Source organism: Pollachius pollachius, assembly GCF_949987615.1.
Source record: "Pollachius pollachius genome assembly, chromosome: 6".
Classification (NCBI taxonomy): Eukaryota; Metazoa; Chordata; class Actinopteri; order Gadiformes; family Gadidae; genus Pollachius; species Pollachius pollachius.
This window is the reverse complement of record NC_136939.1, coordinates 18,838,747-18,851,362: the sequence shown is the minus strand read 5'-3', so window position 1 is coordinate 18,851,362 and position 12,616 is coordinate 18,838,747. Positions and strand designations below refer to the sequence as shown.

Here is a 12,616-nt window from a genome sequence, read left to right as displayed (position 1 = left end):
GTTTCAGATGGCATCCACCTGCATTTCTAGGCTTTTATGAAACAACATATTCTTCCTCTATTTAATTGCAGAGGACTCTTTTTATTGATTTTTTTATGAACTTGAAAAAAAAACGAATTGCTCTACTCTGATAGGCTGACAACCATCTCTATGACGTCACCTAGATACCACCATCTTGATGTCTTCCACAATAAAATATGTTTGTCATTCAAGTTCTGCTACGTTGAAATTGAATAGAATAGACTAATACATAGGCTATGTATAGCAAACATACGATACTATACATAATTGTATCGTTTTATACATAATTGAAAAGTTTCGTTTATCTGGTTCCATTTACAGTAATTCCCAGAATAGAAAAGCAACTTTTTGCGAATCATGCACATAAATAATTTATTCATACTAGATGGATGCATGCCATGAATATATACACTTATATGTACCTCCCATACAATCATAGATCTCCATTAAGAATAGGATTAGACTCAAAGTCGACCAACTATGCCCTAGAGACTATTCTATGCAATGCACCTTTCTGCAACAACCCTTTCTACAACTTCGCTTAACTTTTGCTTTTTACTTTTTCTGATAAATTTAAATATCTTCCTTTCTTTGTATACTATATATACTACACATTACCATATATTGATACATATGTGACATTACATAGTATGTATATTACTACATACAACTTACTGGTAGTAAGTATTGAGATGCCTTTGAAATAATGCCAATGCAAGCTTGACCTCTGGTGGCAATGTATGATGTTTATATCCATCTCTTGAGCACTTACCTCTCATTTACTGTAAAGTACATTCAATAACAATAATGCCAAGAGAGAAATGCCATACACATTTCTGTAATGTGAACAACATCCATGTAAATCCAATAAAGACAAAATATTAATCGGAAACAATGTCTTTAGAACATTCCAGGTTTGAGTTTGACCTTAGAGAAAAATGGTATAATCATTATTATTATTATTGGTCGTGTAATGTTATGCCCCACCCACACACAGTGCTTTCTTATTATTTGATGCTACCCAATTAACTCCCTTAAAAGTCAATCATAAAATTCACCTAGCAGCCATCTAGGTTCTAAACGCTACATCAGGGGTGGAACTGAATGTGGAATGATGCCACAATGGCTGCATGAATAAGGCCCATAGACAGGGGCAGAGTGTTTGTACCTTATCCCGGTTATGTTGGCAGAGGTGCCTTGAAGGAATTCCTGCATGAGTGTGGGTGTGTGCATGTGTCCACATCTGTCTACTGAGATTGGAGTTTGGGGCCCTCCTTAATGGAAAAAAAATTTGACACCTGATAACTGCACATTCAACAGGCCTCTGTAGCTTCAAGCAAAAACACACACGTGTACTGTTTATAATGGACTGCACGTATATAAAAATGTTCCCGGCTAGTGAACCCCGGAGCCAGAAGAGCGGCTGTCATCAGGCTTAGCTTTAGCTGATTTAACGACCAACCATTGACCTTGAGAATGTGTCAGCCTTATAACAATATCAGACTAAAAGTACAACTTCAGTCATTTTATGCTCATATCGCTAGTTGCCACATTGGTAAAAACACGAAGGAACCGACAAAATGGGGGATCAAGGACACTTATAAAGTCAGTTAGAAAATGTGCAGTCATTTACACAGGCGACACATGGGGAAACAAGATGTATTGAACATGGTTATATCACAATCACATCAAAAATGTCACTCCTATTCACTTTCAACCCACTAATCTTGTCTGTATTCCCTGGCCTGTCCAAACAAGGCAAGGAAACCACATCAGAAAGTCATATAGAGCAACACCCAGAGGAACATTCTGAGAACTAGTTAGAATAAGTGATATGTTGTTTTTCTAAATCTGGAGCCCGCCGTCATGTTTTACAATATTTTTAATGGTGACGTTTTAAATGAATGTTCAATGAGAGTTTAGCCATCACGAACCCTGATTGAAACAATGTTTAAGATAGAATCAAAAGATTAGCGAGAGACCAGCACCTGCACCATAGATGAAAGGTGTTGTTATCAATCTTCATATTAAGACAGTTAGCTCAGGGCAGATTACAGATCTACCTGGCAACAGGCCCAGACTGGCGCTCTATAGGGTCAATATCCTCTAAAGCACAGCAGATAGCTGTCAACAGCAAACCCTAAAACCCTGACTCCTTTCTTCTCCAATCCCCCGGCCTGGCTCAACTGCAAACAAACTAATGGAATAATAAATATACCTTTATTAAGTCTGCATTGTTAAAAAAGTGGATGGACACAATTACAAGGTTATTAAAGACACACAAATATGCATGCACACATACACACACAAACACACACACAGACACATATTTTTTATACACAAATACACTCACTCACAAAACACACACACACACACGCACACACACACGCACGCACACACATGCACACACACACACACACACACACACACATACACATAAACACTGACATACAAACATGCGCAAACACAAATAACTATACACACACACGCACAGCATGCTGTTTTCGGTTGTGACTGCTGACAAGTGAATTTGTATCGTCTATGTCAAGTCAACAGAAACTACTGGAACACACAGCACACACACATTCTGCGCTGTTTACCATTTCCTCTTTATCACCTTCGGCTACTTTTAATGATATCTTGCCCTAAAATACCTCAGGTATTTCAACTCATATACGTGTGGAAAATATTTCTTACCAGTAACGAATGGAATCAATTGCTCTGCACGTTTAGACCCATTCCCCCTCTGGGCTGTGTGTTTGTGTGTGTGTGTGTGTGTGTGTGTGTGTGTGTGTGTGTGTGTGTGTGTGTGTGTGTGTGTGTGTGCATGCGTGCGTGCGTGCGTGTGTGTGTGTGTGTGTTTGTGTGTGCGTGCACTCCCCTACTGTACTATATAGGGGGTGACCAGCAAACCTTAGACCCAGAAATCGTATTCAGACAGAATCGGCATAACTATGGCAACAGCGTTGTTGAGCGTTTTGGGGATACTGCTGTGCTCCCTGCTTGTGACCTCTGATGTTGTACCTCAGGACAACTTTAACATCCAGGCGGTAAGCCACTTAGTTACTGTAGCTGATGATCAATAATATTTACCAATTTATGATAAATTGAAATGCATCTAGCTTCCTAGGTTAAATTAGCTGGTGATGAGGCAGATGGAATACTTTTGTTGTCTAGTTCTACTTTATTGTATCACGAAAAATGAGATCCTTTACTAATAGGCATCTCCTTGTATAGGCATATACATATCAGTGTTTTTTTTTCTCTTGAACTGACTTGCCATTCGTTGACGAATTCCATAATTTCTTAAGGCCACTTGTTTTGTTCATTTGATGAAGTACATATAATCTAATCGTGACGAAACCAGACCGTATTTCTGCTAAAGTCTTGCATAGGCTAGTAAGGCTTCAGCGTAGAGAAACAATAAAGAATAATCACTAAACTGAAGGCTTAATTATCTTTGGCCGTGAACTTTGAGAATATTGATTAATCATTTGAGGTCATATTTGAGTAAATATGTAACCCTAACCCCACGGGTGTGTGTGTCTGCATATTAAAGGTGGCGGGGAAATGGTATCTGATCGGCTTCGCCACCAACGCCCAGTGGTTCGTGGACCACCGGGCCAGCATGAAGATGGGCACCGCCATGCTGACCCCAACCGCCGCCGGGGACCTGGACATGTCCTACGCTAGTCTCAGGTAGCAGGCCTAGCGACTATAATATAAAATATTCTCAATGAATAACTTTTTCTAATAATATAATCTAATAATGCGACCCTATTGTTTATTAATGGTCAGATCTGACGCATCATGTTGGAGAATGAGCCACCTGGCAAAGAAGACAGATGTTCCTGGAAAGTTCGTGTTCAAGAGCGAGAGTGAGTCTCCCTCACAAATACACACGCATGCACCCGCGCGCGCACACACACACACACACACACACACACACACACACACACACACACACACACAATCCTTGTCATCAATATTCTCTCCTTCCAGGAATGGACAACGATAACGACATGCGCGTGGTCGATGTCAAGTACGACGAGTACGCGCTCATCTACACCCTCAAGACCAACGGCGGCGTTTCTACTGTCCTCAACAAATTATACGGTAAAACATTTCTGTAGTTTGACAAAAGATTTTTATAAGAGCCCTCACAAACCAGTTTACTAAACTGAAGTTTGCCCTGGCAGGCCGAGGGACCCAGCTCAACCCCCAACTATTGGAAAAGTTCAAGCAGTTTTCCCAGGAGAACGGTATTCTGCCCGAAAACATAGCCATCCTCCCTCAAAACGGTAGGGTACCCCAACTATATCGATGTCACAGTTAAACAAACATGAGTTCAATCACAATATCAATCCAAAATCAACAAAAAATGTTTAACCTTTGTTTTACGGCTCTTCTTTCTAGGGGAGTGCGCTGAGGCCTGATCGCTGCAACGGGCTACAGCGAGAAGCATCTTCTCTGCACGTGGCGCCGAGACTACCTGATGCCCACTGATGCATATTTACAATGGTATTTCACTTCAGTGGAAATAATAAAAAACTATTTGGTGTATATTCGTTGTCATTTAATCGAAAGATGGGTTTAAAATGGATCACAGTCACTAAGACTAAGAAACATTTTGTTTTTTTTTAATTTTGAGGAATACAGCTTATAGTTCATTTAGACCCACAAGTTATTACAAAGCTTGCTGATTGTGATTTATAAAATAGTCCAACATGCAGGTAAAATACTTGGCTTTTATTACCTTTTTTCTTAACAAATACATTGAAGTACATCGATAACAACACAGTTTTGATTTTGTTTCTGTAAAGTGTTTTACATCTACACACTTTTTACAGAGTTGTGTACAAAACAATAATTTACGTCCCATAGAAGTCTAGTTACATGTAACTATACAACACATTGTAAATGATGAAATAAATATAAAAACAAAAAAAGTCACAGGTGAAATAAAAAGTAAAAGCCATAGTACAGATACACCATCAGACCCTGCCGTCTGACGCTGAGCCTAACAACACAGTTCCCTTTCCATCGACAATGACTTCATCGTCAATCACTCGGACATGAGTTCAGTTTGTCTCTTTAATAAAAACGTTGCACCATGTTAACCGTTATCTAACCCTATTAAGGCCCGACAGAAAGAAATCCTCACGGATGGTGGGTCGTGACATTGTCAGCTCCCACAGACAGATACTGCTGATCGTATCACCCACTCATTTTATTGCAGTATAAACATCAAAAACAAAAAGGAAACTTTTTTTAAATTTGACGTTAATCCCCTAACACCACCGGTTATGGCATAATTTAAACACAACGGGCTGTTCTTCAACGTACGAGGCTGAGAATGGGGATATTAGTGTAATGATTGAATATATTGAGGACTACACAAGTCCTTTAGCTGGGCATTGACTGGTTGGTTTACTATTGTGACAGTTTCAGTATTTCATATCGCCAAGTCAATCCTTAAACAAGATGCCTGAACATTAACTAGTATATAATTCATTTTTGTACGATCTGTGCCTTTTTATATATTTTTGCGACACGTGGGAAGAACGTTAGACAATTAGTTGGAAGCCGATGGAAGCACAAAAAACAACCAAATCATTACTGCATCCATCATCGTATTACAAAATAAAAATTGGCAAGTGCTTTTGAAAAGGTTTTTCTCAACCATAAACATGACGTCTCGTTGCGTGAAAATGCTAATGATCCCTGTGTAACATGTGTGTTTTATGACGGCAGAACTAATCAGGACCAGTGTGGTTTAGAGCAGTATGTTGCCTGTAAAACAACCTAAAAAACAGGGCGTATCTACAAAATGAGGTTCTCCGCACCTTGCATGTGTCATGCACACCGACAGACATGCAGCCCGAAGTGCAAGCCTCACACGGACGACCCCTCCCCCCCCCCAACCCCACCCCCCGGCCTGTTCTGTCAGATGAGAGCCCAACGGTATGTACACGTTCACACATTTCTGACGACCAATTGTCTGACGGAAGGCTGGTTTAGGAGGAGCAGGAAAACAACAACAACGAACGGACTAAGTGCAGCGCCCCACCGAGCGCCAGAGGGAGCCGGATGATCCTGGAGGAGTCTGAAGGGGGGCCGCTCCCGGGCTACGAGGGGGGGGGGGGGGGGTCCTTTACTGGCATACCCCGACTGCGTCCATCACTCCTGCACCACGTCCTTGTGGTGCCGCAGGATGTGCTGGTTCTTCTCCGAGGGCCGGCGGAAGCCCTTGGAGCAGATGTGGCAGCGGTGCGGGTAGTCCTTGGTGTGGATGGAGATGACGTGGCGCTTGAACCCCGACGCGTCGCCCGTGCTATAGTCACAGTACTGGCACTGGTAGATCCTGCACTCCTTCTGCCCCTTCCCCATCACCACGGTCACACTGCTGGCCAGGCTGGCCGCGCTCACCCGGGCGGGCGGCGTCGACGGAGGCACGACCCCGCCCGCCCCACCGCCTGCGGCCGCCGCCTTCTTAGGCGGGGCCGGCGGGGGGGAGTGGGGGGCCTCCGCCGTCCTCTTGACCTCTGCCTTTTCCGGCGACGACTGCTGCTGCTGCTGCTGCTGCTGCTGCTGCTGCTCCTTAGTGTGCACCGACAGGATGTGGCGGCTGAGCACGAAGGGGTCGGCGATCTTGAAGCTGCAGTGGCGGCACTGGTGCAGCTTCTTGGTGCGGTGCGACAGCGAGTGCTTCTTCAGCTCCGACGGCCGGTGGAAGCCCTTGCCGCACACGGCGCACTTGTGGGGATAGTCTTTGGTGTGCACCGAGATGATGTGGCGCTTCAGGTCGCTGGAGTTGGAGCTCTTGTGGTCGCAGTGGTCGCAGTGGTGCGTCTTGTTCTCCTCGTGCGTGAGCGCGTGCTGCAGCAGCTCCTCCTCCTCGGCGAAGGTCTGGAAGCAGCGCTCGCACTTGTAGGGCATCTCCTTGCTGTGCTTGGTCTTGATGTGGGTCTTCAGGTTCGACGAGTCCGCCGACTTGTAGTCGCAGTACAGGCACGAGTACGGCTTCTCGCCAGTGTGCGTGCGCATGTGCTTCTTGAGCTCCGACGGGTGGCGGAAGCCCTTGCCGCACTCCACGCAGATGTGCGGGAAGCTCTTGCTGTGCACCGCCAGCAGGTGGCGGTTGAGCAGGCCCTGCTCCGCCGTCTCATAGTCACAGAACTTGCACTTGTGCATCTTGTTGGCGGGAGGCGGCGAGGCCGGCTGGCCCTTGGGCTCGCGGTGGTGGTGCTGCAGACGGTGGGAGAACAACGCCGCCTGCTGGTGAAACTCCTTGCCGCACACCTCGCACTCGAACGCCGCCTTGCTGCTCAGCGTGTGCACCTCCATGTGGTTGTGGAGGCTCACCTTCTTGTTGGTGGTGAACTCGCAGTCGGTGCACTGGTACTTCTTGCGCGTGAGCACCTCCTGGTGGTGGTTCTTGGTGTGGCGCTTCAGGAACCCCCGCGACTTGAACTTCTTGCCGCACAGCATGCAGGGGTAGACGGTGAGGGGCTGGCCGTATGGCCCGATGATGATGGCTGCAGCGGGGGGAGAAACAGGTGAAAACTGGGAACGTAGGCAGACACAGGCAGATGCTCTGGTCGTTGACGGCATCAGCCCTACCTGTCTGCACCTGGCGGGGCTCTGACCGCCGCCTGTTCTTGCTGCGCTGGCGGTTCAGGTCGTCCACGCCGTCCGACTCGTCGATGTGGAGCAGCGCGCTGGCAGCTCCGTTTCGGTTCTCACAGCTCTCGCTCTCCTCTGCGCCTGCAGCACACACACACACACACTTGATTTTTGTATCTTTGTTTACAAAGGACACGTTCACATTCTTCAATATAAACATCAACATGTTTTAATCGAAGGATGCTATCTCTCCTTTAGTGTTTAAGGATGTAGAAAGCAATGCCTCCTCCAGATAAGGCATGTAGATGATTTTGAGTAGTGTAGTGTCTAGACTCTTGACTTCCAGCTAAAAGCTACTTGGTTTGAACCCCACAGTGAGCAGTCTACCTGCAGTTCATCCCAGGGCAATACTTGCCCGAACCCAAACCAGCTCATTTATTATTAAGTTATTTTATTCACTGAAAGTTGCCTTGGATGAAATGTCAGCTAAATGAGCGAAGAGTGAATGCTAGATGTGCACATACTATGGTTTCCATGGTGGTGGGAGTCGCCCACGGACATATAGACCATCTTCTCTCTGATTGGCTGGTTGCCCGTTAGGGCCATGCTCTCCGTGTCGCCATCGCTGATGTCAACAGATTCTCCTGCAGAAACAACAATCCGTTTATACTGACAACACTCCAACAAAACTCAGTCTACTACAACACAAAATTAATTCTCTGGTGGCTGAAACCGAAAATTACTACCCAATTATACTATCATGGTTCAAGAAATACATCCAAAATTAATTTCCTGAAAAGAAAATTAACAATGAACAAACTAAATTAGCTAATAAATACAGCCAATAAATATCCCTGGAACATTTGGTTCAATTTACCCTGACTTAAAAGTTTATGTGCAATTATAATTCTGTGTAGCGACGCCTACAGCCTAGGCCGCATCAGCAATGTCACCCTTACACGCTACTCTTTCACCAGCCTTTCAGCAGTATAATTCAAGCTTAAGCGTGACTTCCTGCTGCCGGCGCTCACCCATATCGTCCTCCCCAGAGTCTGCCTTGAAGATGTAGACCTTGATGACTTCCTGGCCGTCCTCATCCTTCTCCACCTCCTGGTCCTCCACCGCCCCCTCCACTGTCACTTCGGTCCCATCATCAGACACCATCTTGCCGGCCTCGTCCACTGGTTGAAGGGAGAGCGATAGAGAGGGTGTGTTAAAACAAGACTTAACTGGGTTACTATAGATGTACAATGTCTGGTTTGCCAGATACTAAAAAGAGCTTTCGGACCACAAAAGTCTAAATACTAAGATACATTTTATTTTAATTCCAGACTTTCGACTTATATTTCCTACCATAGTATGGAGCGATTACACTTGTGATAACAAATTGACCCTATCATTTTCACAGAAAAAAAAAAACCTACACGATATCATCAGGTAGTCCCCGCATCCGTCCTGGTCGTCCTCCTGCTGCTCGTGGTCCAGGCCGTCCTCCATGGCAACGCCCTCCTCGTCCTCCTCCTCCTCCTCGCCCTCCAGGGCCATCACGCACGTCTCCACGGCGACGTCCTCGTCCTCCTCGCAGTGCACGTAGTCGGACACGACGTCCTCCACCGCGTCCTGGATCACCAGCTCCTCGGAGGCGAAGCGATGCACCGCCATGCCCTCACCCTCGCCCTCGGACACCAGCACCGTCTCTTGAAGCTCCACGACAAACTCCTGCCCACCGGCGCAACCCTCATCTGGGGGAGCGGGGAGACAGGGAGGGCTTCACGACCAGGCAGCCACACGTATCGGATGGGGAATACTCACCGAGATATGCACCATTTCATTAGTATATTGAGCTATTCATACGTAGGACATTACATTATCGAATACGATATACTAGAATAACGTGTATATAGTAAGGATAACAGTAAAAGTGTTATAGAATAAGTATACTATTATGCATATCAGCAATGGTAGTAAGTAACAATTCTGAAGTATACCATAGTCTCTTTGTATGTATACAGTAACAGAATGTAGTCGATAGTACTGAAATAAAGTAAGAGTGTTTATTTAGTATATAGCAATCGTATAGTAATAGTGCATTGTAACAGCATTCAGTATTTAGAATTAGTATCCGATCTGTGCAGGATTATACACACTCAGGGCTCCTGAGTGTGTATTGTAACAGTAATAGAAGTAATAGGATATAGTAGTAGTAGTACTACTAGAAGTAGTTGTATGAGTAGTATTAGGTGATCCGTACAGGAGTGTTTTGTAACAGTACTAGAAGTAATAAAGATATAGTAGTAGTAGTAATAGTAGTAGCAGTAGTAGTAGTAGTAGTAGTATTAGTAGTAGCTGTATTAGTAGTAAGTGATTATTTTGGGCTCCTTAGTGCGTATTGTACCAGTATATACAGTATAGTAAAAGTATATAGTAGCAGAGTCAGGTTTTACCCGATCCGTGCAGGATTATTTTGGGCTCCTGAGTGTGTATTGCGAGCCGGGCGTCATCCTCATCCATTGTCCTCGCACTGCATTTGTCTCCGGAGGGCTGTGAACAAGGGAAGATTTGTTTGAGCATTTAATAACACAACACACCTCCGCTGCACACACAACAACCACGTCCTGTCTTCAAACAGACAATCAAACCAGTTGTTTTCATAAATCAGAGACGATTGCCCTCAAAGAAACCACAGAAGTAGTTTTTAAAAGGTGCACAGAACCGGACACGTGTAAACAACGCCTTGAGGGGAGCAAAAGGGAGCGAGGGTGAAAAATCAGTATGTAAGTGAGTACACTTTAGATCACGGTATAAATAAATCCAACAATGGTCACCAACAAGATGAGGTTTGATCTGTGTGTGATTGGACAGATTTCACAACATCGGGTCCATGTTTGTTGTAACTGGACAAGCATTTTATGCCTCTTGCACTTGTGGCCTGGCGCTAAGGTCTTCTACCAGTGAAAGTAGTGCAAACGTAACTAAAGTGTACATTATGATTCATTGTTTTTGATGTGATGAATAGGTGATCTAATACTAAGTAAGAAAAATGTTTTATGTCTATAAATCTCACACACACTAATGCAAAAACATGCAGAGCTAGCACTACTACATCTTGAAACCATTTATGATAGACATTTAAAATAGAAAACTGGCTAGCATTTACGCTGCATGATATGAAGGAATACAAAAACATACAAAGCAACATGTATGGTTGTAACACCCTACAGAATAATTTGTTATGAAACACAAAATATGCGTCTAGTAGTGCAATGCTGTAACCATTAGCTAACACAGGGTTTATTATTTCTGCGGCAGGGGGAGTATTTGAAAACGAAATTGCCTACAGGGGACAATGCATTCTCAAAGCAAAGACATTGTCCTGCTTGTAGCCTACATTTACCCAAGGCAGATGCGCGACAGTAGGAGAGTAAAGAGCGTTGTAAACAATGGTCTTTTGAGAGACAGTTGTATTGAGAAAGGTTTTTAAGAGAGGACGGCGGGGTGCCATTTAATTATCGCTGCAAGAACCATCCCCCACCTCCAGGTGGGAAATGACAACGGTGTGTATCTGGACTGCGCACAAGCGCGTGAGCAGCTGAACGCAGTGCAGAGATGTATGAAAGATGCTCGCGTGCTTTTTAATAACGGCGCTTTATATTATCATGCTAATTAGAAACTAGCATATGAATGCATATAGCATTCAAAGTGTATCGTAGTCTATCTACCTTAGCAAAAATAGCGGTAATTATGGGACGGCGACAGAAAACCTATAAACAAAATAGGTAATGCGGGACACCTGTGATGATATTAAACTGCATTTTCTCCCCGGCTTAGTAAACGTTTGTATCCAGCAGCGCACTTACCCCTGATGTGACCATATACTGTGTATGTTAGCACGGATGCAGGGACGCCTTTTGCACGACTAATGTCCGACCCTGCCGTGGTCCGTGCGCCATTTTTTAGCAATAGCCAACAGCAGCATGTAATTAGAGAACGGTGGAAACAATACCCGTTTTCAAGACATAAACCATTGCGCTGTGCATTACAACGCTTCAACGCAGATATTTAATTGAATTGCAATCAAACCAACGTACAAATTCCTGTTTCGAGCGGGCTAAATAGCTAGCTTAGGCCCCCTCTGATCGTTACGGCCTCTCCACTAAAGGCCTGGGCCTAAAGAAGGCCCTGGCCTCTCCCACAGAATAAAAACAAAGCGCATACGATGTCTCACGGGTACCCGGAGACCAATGTGCACAAAGGCCTACCGTGGTCTCTAAATAATGCGAGAAAAATGCATGCATACCCTTTTTATGCGGGAAGGATGGCCTCTACCCGCTTCTCGGTTTCCCTAGGCCGCCTTGTTTCCCCAGACTCGGGCAGGATTGGATCGGGAATTTGGTATCGTCAGGGCGGGCCAGAGAGAGGCAGAGAAGGAGGGGCCGATTGTTTAGGGAGCTCCACTGAAACTCGGACGTCTAAAGCCAAATATTCTCATGCTACAGCCCCCTGCTCCGCCGGCTCCGAGGCCGCCGTCAGCACTACACGTCACAGCCACAAACTTGTAGGAAAATGCGGAAGGGTTGTGGAAAACCAACTGGTAGCCACCGAGTTGAAGGCCATCATTTTCAAACCGTTTTTTTTCTCCTTCCCAAAAAAAGTTTAAATATATAACATTCTGTCCAGGTCACGTTTAGCAAGGTAACCTGGCCCTAAAGCACAGATCCATTTTTTTTAATAGCATGGCTAATATGTCCACCATTTGCAGTTTGCCTCTTCCCAATGTGTCCGGTAAATGATTCTATACAAATCGAATTAAAATATATCTTATATTGACACATTATCCTAAATATCCTCAACTGACAGATGTACACAATGTTCTCATGTTCTTTTTATTTCCATGTTCAATTTCAATTCTAATATAATGGGTGAATATATTATAAACATATTGTACATTTTGCAAAAACTATATCAAAAA

General features: G+C 44.6%; 2 protein-coding genes across 2 annotated transcripts; one reads left to right on the top strand and one right to left on the bottom strand.

Annotated features, from left to right (window-relative positions):
• Positions 1-2,975: 2,975 nt before the first annotated feature.
• LOC307076926 (lipocalin-like) lies at positions 2,976-4,457 on the top strand (the record flags this gene model as incomplete). Its single annotated transcript, XM_079738158.1, has 6 exons — positions 2,976-3,071; positions 3,581-3,720; positions 3,820-3,899; positions 4,024-4,137; positions 4,221-4,322; positions 4,438-4,457. 6 exons carry the CDS (start codon positions 2,976-2,978, stop codon positions 4,455-4,457), a joined length of 552 nt encoding a protein of 183 aa, XP_079594284.1.
• Positions 4,458-4,771: 314 nt separating this feature from the next.
• Positions 4,772-12,120, bottom strand: LOC307076831 (zinc finger Y-chromosomal protein 1). The gene is made up of 7 exons (XM_079738012.1): positions 11,945-12,120; positions 10,092-10,188; positions 9,072-9,389; positions 8,679-8,828; positions 8,172-8,291; positions 7,645-7,788; positions 4,772-7,559 (listed from the first exon to the last, which is right to left on the bottom strand). Exons 2-7 carry the CDS (start codon positions 10,156-10,158, stop codon positions 6,202-6,204), a joined length of 2,157 nt encoding a protein of 718 aa, XP_079594138.1. The 5' UTR covers positions 10,159-10,188; positions 11,945-12,120; the 3' UTR covers positions 4,772-6,201.
• Between the last annotated feature and the right edge of the window lie 496 nt (positions 12,121-12,616).

Excerpts from the sequence above, each read along its gene's own strand:
- LOC307076831 (XM_079738012.1), bottom strand. The coding sequence starts at position 10,158 with ATGGATGAGGATGACGCCCGGCTCGCAATACACACTCAGGAGCCCAAA. Across the intron at positions 7,789-8,171 it reads CCACCACCATGGAAACCATA|GCGCAGAGGAGAGCGAGAGC; the intron begins GTATGTGCACAT and ends TGTGTGCTGCAG. Across the intron at positions 7,560-7,644 it reads GCCCCGCCAGGTGCAGACAG|CCATCATCATCGGGCCATAC; the intron begins GTAGGGCTGATG and ends CCCCCGCTGCAG.